This window comes from Camponotus floridanus, unplaced genomic scaffold (assembly GCF_003227725.1).
Source record: "Camponotus floridanus strain SB8 unplaced genomic scaffold, Cflo_v7.5 scaffold92, whole genome shotgun sequence".
Taxonomy (NCBI): Eukaryota; Metazoa; Arthropoda; class Insecta; order Hymenoptera; family Formicidae; genus Camponotus; species Camponotus floridanus.
Window position 1 is genome coordinate 475,273 of NW_020229863.1, and position 23,532 is coordinate 498,804.

General features: G+C 38.5%; 1 protein-coding gene across 2 annotated transcripts in view; it reads left to right on the forward strand.

The window, feature by feature from the left end:
- Nucleotides 1-22,484, forward strand: part of LOC112639830 (protein FAM136A-like) — a 76,909-nt gene extending 54,425 nt beyond the window's left edge. The window contains exon 3 of one of the 2 annotated variants that reach the window (XM_025414983.1): nt 22,119-22,484. In XM_025414983.1, the coding sequence (XP_025270768.1) occupies nt 22,119-22,319 (201 nt within the window). In that variant the 3' untranslated portion in view covers nt 22,320-22,484. The remainder of the gene's footprint in view (nt 1-22,118) is intronic. The other variant, XM_025414984.1, reaches the window with a different exon arrangement.
- Nucleotides 22,485-23,532: the final 1,048 nt, after the last annotated feature.

Genomic DNA, 23,532 nt, shown 5'->3' on the forward strand with positions numbered 1-23,532 from the left:
CATCGTAACGAAATGTGTGAATCTATTATACTGTACCGTCACGAAACAATTACTGTTGTGTATTTTAATTAATCCGAGAGTCCACTCGACAGTCGATGTGTCTTGGAGGAGTAAATAATCACGAAATTACATTGACCGGTAAAACCTAACCCTACGACAAAGGTTATTTGTGTAAATGCTAAATCGAAGCGATAAACGCAAAATTTATGAATATTAAAAAACGTAATTAATGACGTACGCACGATAATTAACACGATAATCGTTCACATTTCCGATATCTCGTATTCTCATCACATATTCTCGTATGCTGTAACACGTTTGATGTAAGACGATATTAATCCTCGCAAAAAAGCGCGCGCATCGCGGACGATGTGTAGCAATTCTCTAAAGACTAGGTTCAGATTCCCCACCTGGGTGCATCTAAATCTATAGTTCACGTTACGTACGTTATAGATTTGGGTTTATCCAGGTGGGGAATCTGAACACAACCTAAACTGTAGCGACAGTCGCGACAGCCCGGAGAATTACTGTGTGTCCTTCGCGCACGTTCTTAGGAACTAATGTCACGCCATATCGTGGCTACGTTCCACAATTCACTGCAAGTATTGAAAATCTACAATTCACGTTACGTATATTATAGATTTTCAATATTAGCAGTGAATTACGGAACGCAGCCCGTATATTTGATGATGGTATAAACATATATATATGTATTAAGCCTTGTGTCTACAATGCTAAAAATTGGTCCGAGCTCTCGGTCCCAGAAATGTGTAGCCAATAAAATTGCAACCTTTCCGTAAAACTGCAAACTGATTGGCTACACATTTCTCGAACCGAGATCTCGGATCGATTTCTAGCATTATGGACACAAGGCTTTATTATAAATTACTATTATTGTGTGGTCAAGGATTTTTATGAAGGATATATATATTTTTGGTATTTCAAATAAGATTGTAATTGTATTTGAAATACAAAATACATTGAATAATCTATTTGAAATACAAAATACAAAATATTTTTATGTACTGCGCTGAAATACAAAATACAAAATACAATTGTATTTCAAATACTGTATTTTAAATACAAGTATTTGAAATATGCCCAGCCCTGGTTATAGTCTGTGAGACTATAACAAAAAGTTGAAAATATCACCATTTGATAGAGCGTACCCGATTTACTTAAAAATTGTTCTTGATTTTTGATAAAAGCCATTTATTTTCATTTCAAAAGGGTGTACGAGTGATCTGAGACTCCCTGTATACTGAGTGTCTCACTTTAAACTTTCACACCCTAATAACTCGGAAATATAGCGTTTTAGAAAAAATGTTTTAAATAAAAGTTGTAAGGGGAAAGAAGATAGGATATACTTGGGTATAAGTATAAAGGTCATGTGAAGGTCAACTTAGTTTTTTAAATGGGACTGTCCTAATTTGTCTATGTAAATCGATTCCTCACAATATTCCACGTAACAAGTTATAAAGATAAAATAGCCAAAAATTACTTAGAATCCAGTAACGAGGGGTGTGGTAAGTCAGAAGTGTAAAGAAAACACGTAGTTTTTAAGAAAAAATATGTACTACTTATTGTAAATTACATTTTTTTCCTTAATAAGAACTGTTTTTTTTTATAATTAATCCCTCTATTATTTTGAGCATAAAAATATCATGGTAAAATCATTGAAAAATGAATATTTTGTAGTTTTTATAAAATTAAGATATAGATAGATATTTTATAGTTTATGTAAAATAAATTAATAAATATTAAAAAATTATTTCAAGCCTCATAATTCAAAAAATTGTCAAAAACTTAATAAATAGATACTCCATTACAGTGTTTTGGAAAACTCTCGAAATAAACTATAAGAATATGTAATAAAAAATTGGATTTTCCATCAAAAAATTTTAAAGTAATCTTTTCGTGACCTTGACAATATTATTCAAAGTCATCCTAATATTAGTATGTAATGTGTCACTTAAAACCCTACAACTTTCGTATAAAACATTTTTTATGAAAATGTGTATTTTTCAAAATAAAATGTCTGATTATTTTGACGTACGATTATTCTATAACACTCATGTGGCTCATTTTAAGTTATCCACTCAAATATCTTAAAACCCATAAATTTTAGAAGAGTTTAGAAGAAAACTTTTTAAACAAAAATTGTTTAGTTCTGAGAGAGAAAGAAAAATAGAAATATTAATTAGATCTTGAATGATGCCATTAACATCAAGGTTATCTTGGAATTTGAAAATGAAAACACCCATTTTTTCATACATTCTTTTAGCACATTCTTACTTCGAGATGTAGCTGTTTGTATGTAACTGTTAATGTAACTAATTAATTGTTAATTACATACCTCTGTGAAGTTAGCACCTTATCCTTAAAAAAATGAACTTTTTATTACAGTTCTGAATGCACCCCTAAGAGTTCTAGAGTTCCTTAATAAAATTAAAAATAGTTCTAGTACATTAAGTAAAAAAAAACGTCGTTAAATTTTCGGGATGCTAACTTCACAAAACGAAGTAAGGAAAATGACGATATCTCCTTAAATATTATTAATTTAAGCGCTTCGAATGTTAATAATTTTCGTTAGAACTCTTGAGGTGCTATCTAGAACTCTCAATAGAACTATCAGTTACTGTAAAAAAATTTTTGTCTTTATCGAACTTGGAAAATTTTCGATCCATGATAAGAAAACTCTCAATATTTTTTCCTTATTGATCTTAGAGGTTGACGTCTTAATAACTATCTTAACTTAGAACTCTTGAAGTGCTATCCAGAACTGTCAACAGAACTGCCGGTTACCGAAAAAAATTTTCGCCTCTATGGGACTTAAATTGTCAAAATCACAACTTCAATCAATGAGAACTTTTTTATTTTGCATTATAGAATTTCGAGTGTTAATAATTATCGTTAAAACTTTTAAGTTCTGCCCAGAACTCTCAGCAAGATTGTCGAGACATTGAAAAATTTTTTATTCTCCAGATATAAGGAATTTCTGGATCCGAAAAATTTTGATCTGAATTCCGAATCTGAAGAATTCTGAACACTCTCAATTTTAATTTTAGCTAGAGTGGTAATAGCTATCGTTGTAATAACTCGTGACTATTCAGAACTATCAACAAGACTGTTGAAACTAAAAAAATTTTCTATTTCTTCGGATTTTACAGTTAAAATATTTTTGATCAGTTACACAAAAAATCATCTCCACGGGTTGTCACTCCTGCAATAGTCCATGATTCCAAACACTCTCTGCTGTGTGTGTGTGTGTGTGTGTGTGTGTGTGTGTGTGTGTGTGTGTTAGTGTGTGTTTGTGTCACAATAGAGATCAGAACTCCACTGTTCGTCGCTCCCGTAATATTTCATAACTCCAAACCCTTTATAGTATGTGTATGTGTGTGTTTGTGTCACAACAGAGATGAGGACCTCAGTTCATCGAGAAGCCTTCATTTGCGCACCGTTTCGATTGGACACGTTACATTTGCACACTGTGCTAGACACATATCTTTTGCGCACCGTTCGATTGGATACTGTTGCTTTTGAATACTATACACAATTTTGCATAATTTGAAATATGCATACATGTATGTAGAAAACTTGACATTTTTATCAATTTATTAACTTTTTATTTTATAAACGAATGACAAATACAGTTCTTTTGCACATAGTTCTTCTGTCAACAGTTCTTTTATGTAAAGTTCGTAAATAACTTCCGAAAAGCCCAATACCTCCGATTGTTTTGAAATTTTGTATAATATTGTATTTTGACGCACTGATTACAAATATAACAATGAAAATTGGCGACAAGGTCATTTTCAAGGTTCAAATGAAGGAAAAATGGCTTATAAATGAGCCACTCTCCGGTTGTTACTCCCAGTATTGATTCCAAACCACAGTATATACAGTAGCGCAACTCTCTGTCGGCACCTTTGATGTTAGCGTGGATAAAAATATATAGAAATATACAATTTCAGATCAATCATCCGGTATAGTGTATGTTCCGATATCAGAAGTCTCGCCCTGTATAGTGTGTGTATAATAGGTTAGAAAGAGAGAGAGCGAGCGAAACAGAAGGTCACTACCGTGATTGGTTACGTACCAAGTTCGCGCATGTGCAGTTCATTTTTATCCACGTTGAAATTGCCAGAGTTACGCTACTGTATATACTGTGTCTAAACCCTCTCTGTTGTGTGTTGTGTGTATCACAACAGAGATCAGGATTCCAAACTCTCTCTGTTTGTGTGTGTGTGTATGTGTTATACATGATCGAATATATGTGATAAAAATGTGTAAGATTACTAAAATGTTACTAAAATGAATTTGTTCGAAATTCATAGTCATCATTTTTAATTTAATATTCGCGTAGCTAAAATCCGCTTTTTTCCATTATAAAACCCGAAAATTCGAAATTAACGGGCATCGAGAAATTTCTCGAAAAATCTATTTTCGACAAAAACCCGACCGTTCGAGTTATCTCTCGTTTTTTTCGGTACTTAAGAAACGCTCAGTATAAACAGTTGACAATAACATTGTCAACCGTCGACAATGTTTAAGCAACAAAGGGGCATGCGCGCCCATACGTCACGATCAGCTGATTGGAGATCAGCTGATCGAAAAAGACCGTGCGCATGACAATTACAAAAATCTCAACTCCTGACCTCATCGGTGGCCAATAATGCGCGGCGCCCTGAGGTCACCGTTAAAATATGAAATTAATTGGTCCACGCCGCAACGGGCCCAAAATCTCGCTCGCAATATAATGGGCACCGCGCATGGACCCGGTGAAGTCTCGCACTTTTCGTTTTCGCAGTAAAACCGCTTCGCTTAAAACCGCTCTGTCTAACCGCTAACAATATACGACCGCTTGCTCACTCGGACTTTTCTCTCTTCCGGCGTTATTTCAGTGTCTGAAATTAAATACGTATTCTTTGTAAAACTTTATTATTTAATTAATTGTGTGGCATTTAAAATAAAATTCTATAAAAAGTACAAAAATATACGTGTCGTGTCTTAACGTTGCTCTCAATAGTGTGGTCTCTCTTTTACAAAATTCTTCGAAACGCGGTTCCTGCATAAACTCATTCATCCGCGAACATTTTCTGGTCCTTCGAGCCGGATTTATTATCATCCGCATCTGCAGTTCGTGGGTGAAATTCGCGTGTGAAATCCAGTGCGCGACCTGTGCAGAAAGACAATCACAATGAGTGCCGATTTGAAGGCATTGTTAGAAGCGCAGAATGACATCCACGGGCGAATGTCCTGCTCCGTGGACAATCTACGCAAGATAGGCATTTCCAACATCACAGCTGAAGCAGTCCAAGCTCGTCTTCGCATCCTCGACACTCTGTGGACCAAGTTTGAGGCTCATCACGATCTTATAAGGACAACGCTGAAAGACAAATACCTCGAGAGTGAGTACGCAAAGACAGATTTTATTGATATCGCGGAATCAACTTACGTATCTCAGCGGAGCATGCTTGTCGAGTACGCGAACAATCTCAAAGGCGAATCGTCCACCACGCCGAAAGTTGAGACTCACCAAGAACAGACGCTCAAAATCAAGCTTCAGCCATTCTCTGGCGCATACGGAGATTGGCCCGCGTTTCGCGATATCTTCTTGTCCATCATCGGGAGCAATACGTCAATCTCCAACGTGGAAAAGCTCCACTATCTCCGCACTAGCTTGCAGGGTCCTGCGGAAAAATTAATAAGGTCATTGCCAATCGTCGGGGGCAATTACGAGCGGGCGTGGTCCATCCTAAGCTCTCATTACGAGAACAAGCGAGAGCTCATTCGCGCCAACTTCGCCGCGTACACCGCCGTGCCGAAGATGAAGGCCGCGACCGCCGATGAACTTAGCAGAATTTACAACGCCGCCACAACTGCCATCAATACCCAGGAGAGCATTGACAGCATTGAGATAAGCATTGAGCAGGCTTATAGACACGCATGGAATGGATCTTTTTAATTACCTCCTTGTTGAGCGATTCGACCCGCAAACCAGAATGCAGTGGGAGTCTTCCATCCGCGATTCCGTCGACCCAACAAGTAACGATGTCCTTATGGATTTCATCGCGAAGCAAATCCTGACGCTGAACGCCGTGCAGCCGGCCACCGTCGCGAAATCCGGAGGAGCTTCCCGGTCCGCGAAGTCGCACTTCGTGAAGCGCGCGTCCGACACCTCTATTTGCGCCGTCTGCAAGGAAAAACATTTAATTATGCAGTGCGCGACGTTTAAAGCCAAGACCGCGGCAGAGCGAAAAAACCTTGTGGAGGCGAACAAGATGTGTTTTAACTGCCTCGGCAACCATTTCCTGGCGAAATGTCAGTCGATCAAAACGTGCTTCACCTGCAAAGCCCGGCACTACACGCTACTGCACGACGCGTACTCGCAATCCGACGGAGCGAATGCATTGTCCGCCGCCGCTCGGGTCACCATCAAGGATCATCTAGAAAGACCGCACGACGTCCGAGCGCTAATTGACCAAGGATCTGAGGTCACCCTGGTCGCCGAGGCTCTGGCGCAACGATGAGAATAGCCGGCATTGGAGGAGCATCCGGAGCAACCCGCGGACGGCTGTCGATGACGCTTTCCTCGGCAATCACTGGAGCAGCGCTCTCGGTTCAGGCGTATATCCTTCCGCCTCTCAACCTACCAGGGGCCTGTCGTGCGAGCCAGCATTACCTGGCCACACATACGCGGTCTCCCCCTGGCCGATCCACAATACCTTGACCGAGATCCAATCGAGATATTGCTCGGCGCGGATGCCTACTCCGCCATCCTCCAGGATGGGCTCCGCAAGGGACATAAGGACGAGCCCATCGCGCAAAAGACCTCCCTCGGATGGATCCTGTTGGACAGTCATCGAGCCACGACACAAGCCGGCCATACCGCTCATCAATGCACGGTCGACCGCCAGCTGACTGACTTGGTGCAGCTCTTCTGGGAGCAGGAAAAGGAGCCTGCCGCTCCCGTCGCTCTCACCCCAGAGGAGAGAAGATGCAAGGACATCTTCGCCCGCACGCACGCACGCACCAGCACGGGACGCTACATCGCGAGACTTCCCTTCGCCAGCTCTCCGCCCTCTCTCACGGAAACCCGCAGGCCGGCCGAGCGTCTGCTCCACGCCATGGAGCGCCGCTGCAACAAGGACGCTCAATTCGGCAGCCTCTACCACAGCTTCATGCGGGAATACGACGACCTGCAACACATGGAAGTTATAGACACTTCATCCGACAAATTGAACACCGCTAAGTGCTACTTACCGCATCATGGAGTGTTGCGAGAGACGAGCACTACCACGAAGCTCAGGGTCGTTCAACAAGTCTCAGCTCACGCCCCTGGGCACCTCACTCAACGCCAGTCTGCTGACTAGCGCCAACCTCCTGCCAGTTCTCGCCGACGTACTCCTTCGTTGGCGCTGGCACCGCTACGTCTTTGTGGCAGACATCGAGAAGATGTACCGCCAAATTCTGATCCATCCGGACGACCGCGATCATCAGCGGATACTTTGGCGGCACCGTGCCGCCGACGACATCCGCGAATACCGCTTACAAACGGTCACGTATGGCTTGGCGTGCGCGCCATTCCTCGCCATACGGACCTTACACCAGCTCGCCGATGACGAAAGTCAACGATTTCCGCGAGGAGCTGTCGCGCTGCGCCGCGATACTTACGTGGACGACATCGTGACCGGCGCGAGCACCCTCTCGGAAGCCACCTCAGCACAACGGGAGCTCCGCAGCCTCTGCATGGCGGACGGGTTTCCGCTTCGGAAGTGGGCGGCCAACAGCCTCAGCATCATCCTGGACGGAGTCCCACACGAGCACCGGCTCACCCGCTCATCTCACTCGTGGTCACATGAAAGCCACGCGACACTAGGCCTTCACTGGCACCCGGCCAATGATCACTTCACCTTCACGGAACAGGCACGTCACTTTAACGAACTCACAAAACGGCGCGTCCTGTCCGAAACCGTTCGAATATTTGATCCGCTGGGCTGGCTCACCCCGGTCACAATGCGGGCTAAAATCTTGATCCAGTCCCCCTGGCTCCAGAAGCTGGACTGGGACACTCCTCTTCCACCGATGGACGCGCTTGCCTGGAGGAACCTGCTCTCACAACTTCCTCGCCTCAACGAGATCAGAGTATCTCGCTGGCTCGGCAGCGACGGTCCACACTCACGCGTCAAACTCCACGGGTTCGCCGATGCCTCAGAGCGAGGATATGTCGCCGTGGTGTACCTCCGCTCCTTCACCGGAAAAGACACCACACTCAGCTTGCTGTCCGCGAAGGGCAAGGTCGCCCCCGTGAAGCCCGTGTCCTTGCCACGACTCGAGCTGTGCGCGGCCGCCCTTTTAACGAACCTCGTCGTTCACACGCGCACTTTGTTGAGTTTGTCCTCAGCTCCAGTCTTCCTCTGGTCAGTCTTCCAGGGTCACGCTGCACTGGATCCACGGCCACGCCTCCCGCTGGAAGACCTTCGTGGCCAACAGAGTGTCGCAAATCCAAGTCCAACTACCCGAAGCGCAATGGCGACATGTGCCGGGCAAGGACAATCCGGCCGACTGCGCCTCCCGGGGAATCCTGCCAGGCGACCTGGTCGATCATCCGTTATGGTGGACCGGACCATCCTGGCTCCGAGAGGACAAGGAAAGGTGGCCAAGCGACGACGGCGGACGCAGACTTGCCAGAGCAGAGAGCCGCCTCCTCACTCTCAGTCGCCATCAAAAACGTCACCGAACCTGGATTCCTCCTTCGCTTCTCATCGCTGCACAGGCTCCTCAGGGTAACAGCTTGGTGCCTTCGATGGCGGAGACCAGGCATCCGGAGGACACGCGACGTCACTCACACCGTGCTCCCGCTCGAGCCTCATGAGATCGAGGACGCACTCGTACGTTGGATTCACACCATACAGGCACTTCACTTCCATAGCGAACTCGCAGCATTAAGCCAAGGACGTGGCTTGCCGTCACGAAGTCCGCTCACCAGGTTAAGTCCGTTTCTCGATGACAGCGGTGTGATGCGAGTCGGGGGACGACTCAAACACGCCATCCTGTCACACGACGAGCGGCACCCCCTCATCATCCCGCCGGAATCCAAGCTGACTCACCTGCTGGTGGATTCCTGCCACCGACGGAGTCTGCACGGAGGAGTGCAGCTCACTCTCGGGTTGCTTTGCCAACGCGTCTGGATCCCACGTGGTCGAGCCGTCGTCAAACGGGCAATCCACCGATGCGTTGCTTGCACGCGATGGAGAGCTCACCATGTGTTGCACCACAACCGCTAATGGGCAATCTTTCCCGAGAGCTAATGACTCCCGCACGCCCGTTCCTGCGCACCGTCGATTACGCCGGCCCGATCTTCATCCGGACCAGCAAGGGACGAGGCCACAAGACAAGCAAAGGCTTCATTTCTGTCTTTGTCTGCCTCAGCACAAAGGCAGTCCACCTGGAGACAGTCACCCTGGAGGCAGTCACCGATTACACAGCCGAGGCGTTCCTGGCCACATTCCGTCGCTTCGTCTCCCGGCGAGGCCTTTGCAGCGAAATTTTCTCCGACTGCGGCACGAACTTCGTCGGGGCGGATCGAGAACTGCGGGAAATGTTCCGCGCCTCGTCCTCCAGCCGTCGCATGGCTCACGCAGCAGCCTCCGACGGCGTGAAATGGGGGAGATTTAATCCCCCCGCAGCACCACACTTCGGCGGACTTTGGGAAGCAGCCGTCAAGTCGACGAAGCACCACCTCCGAAGGCTCATCGGCGAAGCCACCCTCATTTACGAGGAGATGCCCACTCTTCTCACACAAGTGGAGGCGTGCCTCAACTCACGCCCGTTACAGCCACTGATGGACGATCCCGACGATTTCACGGCACTGACACCAGGGCACTTCTTAATCGGAGCCCCCCTCCTGGCCGTGCCCGAGCCGTCGCTCACCTCCGAGAAGGACAACGCGCTGTCTCGGTGGCGGTTCCTCCAGAAAATGCGCAACCACTTTTGGGAACGGTGGACGCGCGAATATCTTAACATCTTGGCGGCACGACCAAAGTGGTTTAGGAGCGAGGCCGGCCCCAGCATCGGCGACCTGTGCTTGGTACGGTCCGAGATCACACCCCCGATTAAATATCGATAATAATATAATTAAATATAATTAAATTATATAATTAAATATCGATATAATTAAAAATCGATAATACGTATATAAAATATATAAATTTTGTTATAAAAAAACTATTATATTTATTGCATAAATTTTTTAATTACTATTCTTTACGGTATATATTATTAAATGTAGTACTATCTCTTCATTGTCTAATGTTATTTTTCGTTTAGCCACCATATAATGCCCATTATTTTTATTACTGGCATATTTATGATAGGATACTGCACCAGCTATGACATAATGTTGTTCATTAATATCTAAGGCTTTAGGTATAGACTCGAGTGTCATATGTTTTTTTTCTACATCAATTGAAGCAGCATATCGTTTGTTCGTGGAGATGCTGCAATCTACAAGTAAATGTGATTAAAAATTGTATTTTTTCAGCACATTTTGGCGGCATTTTTTATACATGGAATCTTTATCATGATCTGTATCTAATAGCGTTTTGTAATTCAGAAAGGCCGTTTTCTAAAATTATGTTATATTCTCTATTTTAATGTTTATACTAATCACTGGAATTTTCCGCAAATGTCCATGATTGCAATGATTTCATTTTTTGTTTATATTTTTGTTTATATTTAGACTTTGAAAATTTGCGAATAAGTATTCCGCTAAATGCGTGACATTGCAATTTGTATTTATAATTTGAAGTGCAACCATACCGAACAAATATAATTTGCATTATATTTGTTCGGTATGGTTGCACTTCAAAAATTGGCACGTTATTAAGAATTAGAGCACGTTTCTGATAAATATTGCTCGTAATTTTAATACTGTTTATGATTGAAATGCTTTTCGCGAAATTATAAAAATTATTTCGTTAATAATAATATTATGATAGGCTTTATTTGTTACTATTGCATTTGTTACTACTTGTGTTAATGAATCGAAGTACATGTTTTGCGGACTGCGATAAAATTATAACATCGCGATGCTTTAAGTAAACTGCCATTTTTTAATAAAAGTATCGTAATTCGTTTCAGTGTCTTTATATCATCCTAATTTGGGCAATCGTCGAGATAAGTCATTTTTTGTTTTTTGCTTAATAATTGCCTTTTCATTTTGAATTTGATCTAATTCAACATTGGATTCTCTATTTTTAACGGTCAACCCACGCCAATTTTCTACAACATTCCACAAATTTCTTTCATTCTTCATTGTAGTATCTTTGGATGTTACATGTCCATCAGCAAATGCTAACAAAGTTTTAGCTTGTAGAGAATCAATATGTTTAATAACGAATTTGTCAATTCGCATAGGCAATTCATCTTTATGTATCTATGTATTTATTATTTATATATTTATTCACCTTAAATGTCCGATGTTTCAAATCTGCGAATGTTGCTTCGACAGCTGAGGATGTAGCTATTATTTTGTCGCATTGAAAATTGGAACGCATGATACCCGTCCACAAAGGTAAATAAGAAATTAAATTTTTTAATTTTATCGCAACTTGTGGATTATAAAATGCATTCACAAATGGATCCAGATGTATACTTTGCTGCAATAGTTTTGGCCGAATCCAAAATAGAGCTTGCTCATTCCATCCATCCATTTTCTAAAGCATCACAAGATGTTTTCTCTGCACTCTCTTTTTCGTCAATGCGATCTTTAATTGATGATCTTTTAATAATATCATTCACTGATCGCAAGTGATGTTCTGAAAGAAGTAGATCGGAATTTTTAGCTTATATCTTCGCTCAAAACAATAATATTATGGATATTAATAAAGACTTTATATCTTGTACCTCGCTCATTTTATAAATATGGCCAATGCTTCACATATAAAATTGCCGCATTTTTGTCACTTTACCGCGAAGACAGTTTCATTTTGCAATCATACCAATAAAATAATTAACGTTCTAATAATTACATAACAATTAGGTAATTTTTCATTTTTTTCTAAACTAATAATGTTATAATATTTGCAAATAAGTATATGTATCTGTGCAATTTGCAAATGCTTTTATAACTGCCATGAGAAAAGCCTTACTAAAATCTAACTCATTCGCGATAAAAGTGCACCGTCCGCTAAAATAGACAATAAAAATGCGTAATTGTTAAAGAATCCTGTTTCGTCGATATCATTTGAAAGACCTTACTAGTCAGGAAGGAGTAATTCTTACTAGTAAGGAGTAATCCTTACTAGTAAGGATTACTAGTTGTTTCTGTAACTAATACGCATTAATATAAATAAATGTGAGGATTCTTTTCATTATTAAAAGATTTTAATTTTTTCGCAAAACTACCCTGTGGCTCACTGGCGTAACCAGTGGCTCATTTTCTGCTCACTCCACATATGTTTTTGTCCTGCATAATTCGCAGATTTTTGTATTACGCGATAGGTGGCATCGAATACTATGCAGGCTTTATCGTCGGGAATGTCGAATAGTACTTTTGACATTGGTGTCGTATGAACAAAGAATACTGAGCGATCATTCCGATTGATGAATTGTGGAACGAAGTTTTTATGGAAATCTTCTCTTGCTGAATTCATATGATTTTCAATAATCCTTCGACAAACACCGAATAAGAATGAAAGTTGTTCATCAGAAAGAGAAGTTCGCATTTTACAAAGTAAAACAGCAACATTAGGTTGACATGTTACAGAAAAACTGCATACAGTTTGAAATTGTTTTTTATTGAGAGCAAACCAATTTTTGAAGGTCGTATTATCAATGGAGTCGATATTATCCACATTGAATATCTTTTCATGTTTCCCTTTCAGCTCTTGATAGTAAATAAACATAAGATCACTGACTGTTTTTTGTTCTTCAGCACTTACTTCTTTTGTAATTTGCTTTACAAGTGGCCAAAATGTAGAATTATCGACATGATTGCTACACATACGAGCATTATATTTGGTCAAGAATTTATAGTCCATGAGTAGTTTACAACGGATAATTCGGAGAATTGCGATCAACTTCGAGGGGTTTTCGCAGCCAAAAGTGCATCGCGAATGAGAATTAATATCTTGACGATAAATCGAGAGATCAGGTATATCTGGATCATCATCCATCTGGGATCTTAAGATGATTTTTGACTGATTACTTTCGTAACAGTTTTTACATATTTTGTTCTGTAATGGAATGTGATTCAATTCTTCTAATTTCCGTTTCTTTGGATTATTTTTCCGCAAATTGTTAACCATCATCAATGAATTTGATATGTCTTTGATAGGAAAAAACTTATCATTTTTTGATCTTTTTTGGTAATTACAGCCTAAATATTTAGTGAAAGGCATTGTCTTATTGAAGAATCAACGATCGTCAAGATATGAAAAAATATACCTGAAGAGACAAGAGAATGTAGAAAAAATTAGGATGAAACAAGAGAAAAATAGCGAGAAACCATAGATATATATAAAAATAGACCGAGCGCTTATATGACACAAGTTAAAGTATCGTACAAAAAAAAAATGGAAAACAAACAAGCAAGAATAGAATAGAATACATTAGAATAGTATGTAGATAGATTCTTGGAATATACTTCATGTGATAGTACAGTATTTCAACTGCGAGAGAACTTGTCAATGCGTCATGTAGCGAGACTCTATCTTTCAGGGTGCTTTATAAAGCACGCCTCCCTCCATAGCGGTGAATAGTAGATCGTTCATTCTGTAAACAATGAATCCATTCGATAGAATATATCCCCAATATTACATGAACTTCAGCCACGTATTTTTCCTTATGCGATTTAAACTTTTAAAATTTTATCAGTTGTTGTTGATGGTTTCTTCTTTAATATTACCTATATAGATTCAAATCGCAAAGGTTCATAATTGAATAAAACTATAAGATAAGAGTTTTCTAGTTTTCACGGTTATGATCCACTTTGAAAATTTGTGTTGTGGCCACATAAATTTCTCCTATTTATAACATAACAATTGACTCTTCTGTATCTTTCCTGGCAAATTCTTCTTAATTCTGCTTCTAGATCCTCTCGTCCTCTGGTTGTTGACCTCCCATTTCTTCTACCTCGATGTCCCTCAGTTCTGCAATGAATTCATTTATTTCCTCATCATTAGGCTCCTCAGCATTTTGGATATCATAATCCTCCTCCCCTTCATAGACCAGCCTTGCCAAGTGTATTCCCTGTTCTAAGTATGCAACCACAGACTTTATTAAACGCAGATCTTTTGATGGGGCCTCTTCTTCAGGCTGCTCAGCTGATTCACCTACTTCAACTGAACCAACACTGGGTAGTTGCAATGTAAGGGTTGGTTCCACAGGGAAGAACAAGGCTGTTTCCTGTTCCGCACTGGCCAATTGCTTTGTTTCTCCTATAACATATATGTCGGCTGCTATCTAGTCAAGTTCTTTAGCTAAATAAGCCCTGTCTAAGCCTACCTTTTCCGCATGGCCCAGTAGGTTATCCCTGATCCTATTCCAATAAGGGTTCCGGTCTGGAGAATCAGCAGTAAAGCGTCCATCAGCTTCAGGGTAGTCTTCAGAATCGTATCTGTAAGAATTTAGCAGAGTTGTGTGTACTGATCTTATTAATGCTTGGAGTAGTTGTTGCTTGTTGTAGTATGCTTGGCACGCCAATAAGAGGCTTTGGTAGATATGCCCCATTAAGATCCGCTCTCTTGAAGGCCTACTTACCCATTTCCTGCTTTGCCTCAGGCGGACTTGTGATACCAGGCCCCAAACCCGAACCATTTGAGTAGTCCCCATCGCAGATGTTAACGTATAAGATTCTGGTGTCCTGAGCCGTCCATAAGAAGCCAAGTATAAGTATGACAATATACATAAGGCAGAATCGTTTGCTCGGAAGTCTAGTTTGCACAAGTGATTGACTACGTGATGGGGAAGATTGCCCAGTAGTGCTCGTGCCACGTTCATATCTATGTGTCTTGCGTGCCGTCGAAGTAATCTCACGATGTTCTTCCAGTGATCCTCCCACGTTGGAAATGATAGTCTGTATTCCTCTCCTACATGTCTCCAAGGGGCTTGCGCGATATTCATTTTGACAGTTCCTACGCATAAGTCGCGGACTGTTTCCATTGCTAGGCATAATGCTGCTTGACTCCTAGGAACAATAGACAGTAATTTCCTCATGCGTGTATCTGCTTTCAAAGTTGGACATGACATGACCTCGTCTCCTGCTAAATGGACTAATGCAGTGTGTTTTCTCATAGCTGTTGCCGATACAACACCGCAGTGTATAATGTTTGATAAATAACCAGCAGCTATGCTTACTTCATGTCCTAGTCTAGCTGTCCCCATGTGTTCATCCCTAAAACCTATGCAAACATATTCTTCATTCTCATCACGGGAGTACTATCACCATGTACATCCACCATGGAACTAAGGACAAGGTCATGGAAAGATTTATCTGAATATAACATTACTTCTTTTATCCCGCTTATGTATTCCTCTTCATTGAAAACTGTTAGCTTATCTTCTTCTGTAATTGGAACTGATCCTTCTAAGAAACCGAAGTATATATCATCAGGCTCTTCCCCATCCCTGTAACAAGCCAAGGTAAGCAAACCTATAGTTCTTGCAGCAGTAACCATAGACATATAATCGACATGGACAGATTTTGCAGAGAGAAATGCCCCTAATGGGTTTACGTTGATTTCTATGCAGTTGTAAGCGTTTCTATAGCAACTTATTGAATGAGTCAGGTGTGACTGAGCTGAGCTCAATCGCTTGGTACTCATGCCAGGTTTTATTTGGGTGGTAACGATGGGTGGTGATACCATATGCTCTGCTCCCCACATAGACATTACTATGTCCCAAAATGCCTTCCCATGCCCACCATGTGCAGTCAAGTATGAAGAAACCACTGCCGCTTTGCACACACAGCACTGTACAGGGGTCATGTATCGATATCTCTCTCCAGTAAATGTGTATGCCGAAACAGACTTCGGGATTCTTGACTTATCCTTACCAGTCATGCCATCATAAAGATTTCTGGTTGACTCCTTGTCTGATACGCAGGAATATGTTGGCCACTTAGATTTCACTATCACTCCAGGATTAACACTGTACTGCTACTGTACTGCCTAGCTAAGCAAGTACCGTAGTCAGGGATCGTATGGTTGGTTACCTCAATCGAGTTGTACTCAAAGAATCTAACTCGACAACCTAAAGCTAAGTCATATGCCATGGACCTTGTTGCCAATACATCGCTTGCTGGGAAACTATTTGATCTAGATGTGAGGTGGTCTACGGCTATCCCATTGCCTCTACGAATAATTATGGATAGCTCTGACCTGACCCTGAAAGGAAACAACTGAGTGATCATCTCATTTTTGTAGGCACGGTCCACTAGGCTTGCTGAGCAAGTGGATGGGAGGCACTGCGCCAAGAGTTCTAATATCGAAGCATCCCACCTGCAGCTCTTTACTATTCTTTCCAGTCCTCTTAACTCACCTTCTGACTCGCCGGATTCAAGGGCCCTCTTGAACACACTAGATTTGCATCTGCGAATCATCCCACGCTTTAACTTGGTCAACACTTGAAATTCAGGGTTGATTACTCCTGCCGCTCTAACATCTCGAGGATTAGAGATCAATGATAAAATCCCTACTATTTGGGGTTCTTGATCTAGTGTTCCCATTAACAGGATGTTGAATCTCTCTTGCACCATCTTATCAGATACCATATCTATGACTGAGCATATAATTGTTATGTACATTGATAAAGGGTCTTGCGTCTCCTGTGTTAACCATGAAATTATGTGTGGTATACCCCATCCTCCCAAACCTCGTGGTGCGTAAGCAGCATTTACTATTCCACATAAGTCTCTAAACATGACGGACGAATTAGCATAATAGATTATTTGCATGCATCTTGTGACGGCAAAGTAATAAGCAGTCAATGGGCACATACCTTTATCTACCGACGCTCTATAACTTCCTAGAATAGTATCTATCTAGAAAACACTGTTGCATATCTACGATTAAATTCTTTGTCTGCCCGTGCAAAGATTTTCATAGGTGTGAATACTTCAGAACCTTCACAGAAAAATCTGTTAAGATAGATGAATTTAGATGATGAAAATATAGTTTTAACTGTATCCAATTCTGCTCCTAGTGAATTCCAAGTTTCTGCAGTTATTTTGAAATGACTGTCAGCCGTTCTTTGTTGATGTTCAAGACTTGATTCTGGGTCTAATTCTACTGCTTGTACGGCATCGTCTATTAATCCTGCAGTGCTAGCTGCCTCTGATGATAAGAGCAATCCAGCTCTTTTTGCTTTCCTCACACAATAAAGCGAAATGTGCACATTGAAAATGCTATCACATGTTCCTGTCCACCCTTGAAAGAGTCCCTTAGGGAGATTGGAATGAGCAATCTTTTTGCAATATATGCCCTAATCCCTTTCCATATTGATTTAAGACGTAGGTTGCTTGGGGCTTTTGTCATTCTAATGAGATAGTCATGGTGCATAGACCAAGCATCCCTGTCGCCCAAAGGGCTCCATCCCGACATATCATTTGACATTATAATGACCTTGTCTTGTGTGTCCCTCCTTGTCATAGAACAAATCCTGTCAAAGATTGATTGCACCTCAATATCGGACTTTCTTGCTGTAACACCTTTGTACATTGCAGCTATTGGGATAGCAGCTCTATCATAACATGTTGTTAGCTCTCTTGTAATATCATCAGCTGACCATGTTTCCCTACACTTTGCACCTGGTTTTGTATTTTCACATTTAACTGCCATAACTGCCATTCTGCTCCATGGGTCCACTCCTGTACCCAAGTGCTTTATTATATTAGATGGCTCCCAATCATATGATAACTTGGGCGCATGATCTAGTGCATAGAGTAGTTCGTTATGAGACTTTCTTGGTTGGATCTGGAATGCCTTCAAATCTGAATAGTATGATTCTTTGGACAGTACATGCGTCACATCCGCTGCTTCCCAGTACCACTCAGGGATCGTATTGTTGAAAGGAAAGAATCCTTCCACCCACACTTTCCCGAAATCTTGGTCTGGTGGTAGTTTGAATTTCCCTTTTAAACATGACTTGTACCAAGGCTCATTGTCAAATGTGTATCCTTCATGAATGCCGTATTTTACCTCCTTCTTATAGATCACCATGCTCTGCAGAAATCAATAGTCATGCAATAATTCATAAAGTCATAAAAATCATACCCTGACTGGAAATCATCACTTTCACCCCCTTGTATCTCCGGAATCGTGCCTATGCTCATCTTGAAATTTTACTGAGATTAATGTTTCATCTAATAGTACTATTTAGCATGAAAAAAAGTTCGAAATTTGAGGTCCAAAAAATGGGCTAAATTTGCCATCACTCTTTTAAATAAAATTGAAGTGTGTAGGAGAACGTTTCTCAGAATCGTAAAGGAGCGAGTCAAACGCGATGCTGAAGACAATGCGAAAGATGCGAATAACTCGCGTGTCTATATAATATCCGCCTAATCTGGTAATAGCGCTCGCTTCTCACTCTCTTGCACATGCGCAGAAAATAAACGCTAGCGCTGCTCTCAGGCTCGTAATAGACCATTCAACAGGCCCGAATATTCAAGAGAGAAAATCTTTAACGAAAATAATTTATATAATTTTGCGAAAAGCATTTTAATCATGAATAGTATTAAAATTACAAGCAATATTTATCAGGAACATGCTAGAATTCTTAATAACGTACCAATTTTTGAAGTACATACCGAACAAATGTAATACAAATTATTTAAATACAAATTGCAATGTCGCGCATTTAGCGGAATACTTATTCGCAAATTTTCAAAGTCTAAATATAAGCAAAAAATGAAATCATTGCAATCATGGACATTTGCGGAAAGTGCCAGTGATTAGTATAAACATTAATATAATTTTAGAAAACGGCCTTTCTGAATTACCAAACGCTATTAGATACAAATCATGATAAAGACCCCATGTGTAAAGAATGCCGCCAAAATGTGCTGAAAAAATATAATTTTTAATCACATTTACTTGTAGATTGCAGCGTCTCCATGAACAAACGATATGCTGCTTCAATTGATGTAGAAAAAAAACATATGACACTCGAGTTTATACCTAAAGCCTTAGATATTAATGAACAACATTACGTCATAGCTGGTGCAGTATCCTATCATAAATATGCCAGTAATAAAAATGAGCATTATACAGCAAACATTTATGATACGACTCACTGGTATTTATACGATGATATGGTGGCTAAATGGAAAATAGCATCAGACGATGAAGAGATAACACCACATTTACTAATGTAAAGAGTAGCAATTAAACAAAAATTTATGCAATAAATAACAATTTCTTTGTAACAAAATTTATGTATTTTATACGCGCATTATTGATTCTTAATCATTTAGCAACATAATCTCAAACATTCTTTATCTCACATACATTCGATCACGTATAACACACAAACAACAGAGAAAGTTTAGTGTTATGGAGTATTGCAGAAGAGACAATCCGTGGAGATGATTTTCCGTGTAACTGATCAAAAATATTCTAACTGTTAAACCCAAAGAAGTAGAAAATTTTTTGAGTTTCGACAATTCTGTTAATAGTTCTAAATAGTCACGAGTTATTACAACGATAGTTATTACTATTCTAAGCGCTAAAATTAAAATTGAGAGTTCAGGATTCTTCCATGATAATCCAAAATTCAGATCATTTTCGGATCCAGAAATTCCTTATATTTGGAAAATAAAAAATTTTTCCATGTCTCAATCTTACTGAGAGTTCTGGGCAGAACTTAAAAGTTTTAACGATAATTATTAACACTCGAAGTTCTATGATGCGAAATGAAAAGTTCTCGTTGATCGAAGTTACTATTTTAATAATTTTCTAAATCCCATAGAGGCGAAAATTTTTTTCGATAACCTGCAGTTCTGTTGACAGTTTTGGGTAGCACCTCAAGAGTTCTAACAAAAATTATTAACATTCAAAGCGCTTAAATTAATATTTAAGGAGATATCGAATTTTTCTTATTTTATTTTGTAAGGTTAACACCCCGAAAATTTAACATTTTTTTTACTTAATGTGCCAGAACTATTTTTAATTTTATTAAGGACTTTTAATTATATTAACTCTAAAACTCTTAGAGATGCGTTCAAAACTGCAATAAAAAGTTCAATTTTTAAGGATAAGATGCTAATTTCACAGAAGTTATGTATTTTTTTCTTAAAAACAATTGTATTTTCTTTACACCAATTGGTTCCTCTCATTATTTTATATTTTATTTTGCATAAAAATATTAAAATCATGTTATCGGAAAATGAATATTTTGAGATATTTTATAATTTGTATAAAATTAAAAAATTATTTCAAAAGTCATAACTTAAAAAGTATTTAAAAGTAACTTAAAAAGTATTAAAAAGTATTTAATAAAAAAATATTTTATTATAGTATTTTGAAAAATTCTCGAGAAGTTACAAAACTCTGAATAATCAAAAATAGAGAATTCCACTTAAAAAAATAAAGATGCCCTTCATATGACCTTCAAATGTCATATGAAGGGCATCTTTATTTTTTCTGGGTCAAATTATTGTCATCTTCTTATGACCTACTTGAAACCGTACAATTATTCTCTAAAATATTTTTGCCTTAAGCATAAAGGCTTTGAGATATTCTAATAGATAGCTTAAAATGGCCCACCCTGTGCGTGCGTGAGTGCGTGCGGGCGCGCGCGCGCACGCATGTGTTCGCGTATGTGATCGTCTGTATGTGTATACAGTGATTCAAAATACTCTATAAAATGACATATTTCTGACTAAATTCTGAAGCCCTTTTTCCATTTGCAAAATTTTGTTTGAAGTTTAGTTTTTGATTAAAAGGATATAATTAACTTATTATATATGAGTCAAGTATAGAAAGCAGGTAATAAATTCACTGTCAGATGTAGACGCTTACATGAGGCAACTAACACAATCAACTAATAATGATAATAATGATAATTAATAATTATGAGTGAGTGAGTGAAAGAATGAGTGTATGTTTGTGTGTATGCATGTATATGTCTATGTATACTATCGTGTATAGCAATCAGTTGATCGCAAAAAGCGCTCTACATAAGTACCTGCATCTGAATGATGAATCGCGCCGCTCTTGCTTGTTTTTTGTATTTAGTCCGTAGTAAGGTAACTATTTCCTTTTAATCTATTCAGAAACTAATCTTTGAAATTTTGCAAAAAGAAAAAGTTCAATTTCGAAAAGGTCGTTTCAGAATTGAATCAGGAATATATCATTTTAAGGACAATAGATTATTTTGAATCATCTATATTTATACAAGTTGCAGAAGAAAGATCTGGAACTCCGAATAACTCTGAAAATATACAAGGAATAAAAATAAAAAAATTTTACAAAAGCAGAGTTTTAAGTGGTGTATTACATAGTATTATTAATATGATCTTAAATAGTTGTAAAGATAAAGATCATCTTGAAATTTTGAAGTGGTATTCCCATTTTTTATTAGATATTCTTGTAGCTCATCTTAAGAGTTTTCCAAAATACTATAATAAAATATTTTTTTATTAAGTACTTTTCAAATTATGAAACTTGAAATAATTTTTTAATTTTGTAGTCACAGTCCCACCTCGGCCGATATATGCGATACCGACGGAACCCCCCCCCCCACATGCGCGTGAGTGCACGCTTTTTGTAAACGAACAATTGTATTGTATGTTAGCCAGAGGGAAAGTCGTTAAAGAGAGAGTTCAAGTTGTTCTTTCCTTGATTCTTCTTCTTCCACAATTTTATATGAACTATACAATATCTCATAAAATATTTATTTTTTGATAATCTTATCTAATTTTATGCACAAAATAATGAGAAAAATCAGTTGGTATAAAGAAAATACATATTTAATTATTGCCATCATCTTATGTTTCTTCGAAAGTGTATAATTATTAAAACTTTTTTTTTCTAAAATACTGTAATATGGAGATTTTGATTCCTTAAAGTTAGAATAAAATTTTCTGTATATAGACTTTATAAAATATTTTTCAGAATCGTTTGCAAAGATGTATAATGGAATGCAATGATAATATAAAAGACAAAGTGGGACCAAATCCTACACAAATTGAAATGGATAAATATAGTGAAGAGTTTGAAAAATGTGCCATTACGTGTGTGGACTCTTATTGCAAATTATTACCCTCCTTAGAAAAGACTATGAAGAAGGTGCTCAGTAAAAACGAGTTCGTTTAGTTTGTAATTGAAAAATATATATTTCATACATTATCTTATTTCATGTTTAACATTCTTAATTAATAATGTGTTTATGTCTAGCAACATAAGAAAACATTTGTTTTTTAGAAAATAATTGTGTGTGCGTGCAATAACTTTTAAATTTACTATTCCACACACACACACACACACACACAGATTATTATAAATTATATATATATATATATATGTATATAATTTATTTATAATAATGAAATGTAAAAAAAGAAACTTCTGAGAAAAAAACCACAATTAAACTATCTGATTTTTTTCTTTATCCTTTCTTTTTTCTTTTTCTTATTTTCTTTCTCTTTTTTCTTTTTTTCTCTTTATATGTTTGCTTACATTTTTCTTATACTTATTCTTTATATTATAGTTAATGAATTATATTATATTATAGTTAATAAAAAATTAATTTTTGACAAAACAAAAGATAGTGATATTATTATAATATCAATAATATATATTCTCGAAAAATTTTTCGAAAATTCTGAATTATTAAATATGTTATATACAGGCAACCTTTAATTACATTGATAATCTTTGTTGATAAATATGTAATAAAGATGTTACAGAATATGTGTTTTGTTTTTGTGTATAAATTAATCCATTAAATGTAAATTAATCCATTAAAGTAATGATGCAATAAATTAATATATTAAAATAATGATATATAAGATACACAAATATGGTAAGTGATACAGTAAATATGGTACATAAAATGTTAATATTGTAAGTGTTTTGTAGCAGTTTTTTATACAACGTTTATATATCATCTTTAATCAGATTTAATAACATCCGTAGTTTTAAAATTGGCTAATTATTAACTCTTTTATTCTTTAAAGAAATGTAATTGGTTAACCTAAAAACTACAGATATTATTAAACACGATTAAAGATGACATGTAAACGTAATGTCAAGATATGTGTGTAGTAGTTCTTTAGTTCATTTAACTCTCGTCACATGTTTATTTCAGAACTCAAATCTGACATTAAAATCAATGTGACACTATATTAAATCGAGATGCTGATTGAAATTTTACCTGTAAAAATTGAATAAAGTAATGTTTCATGTATTTTAATGCTATTTGAATGATTAGATTGACAATTGAATGATTTGAATTTTATGCAAAACTTATTCATATAAGATTCCATTTTTCGATTTTTAACAAAACAGATGTGTATTAGCGAAATAA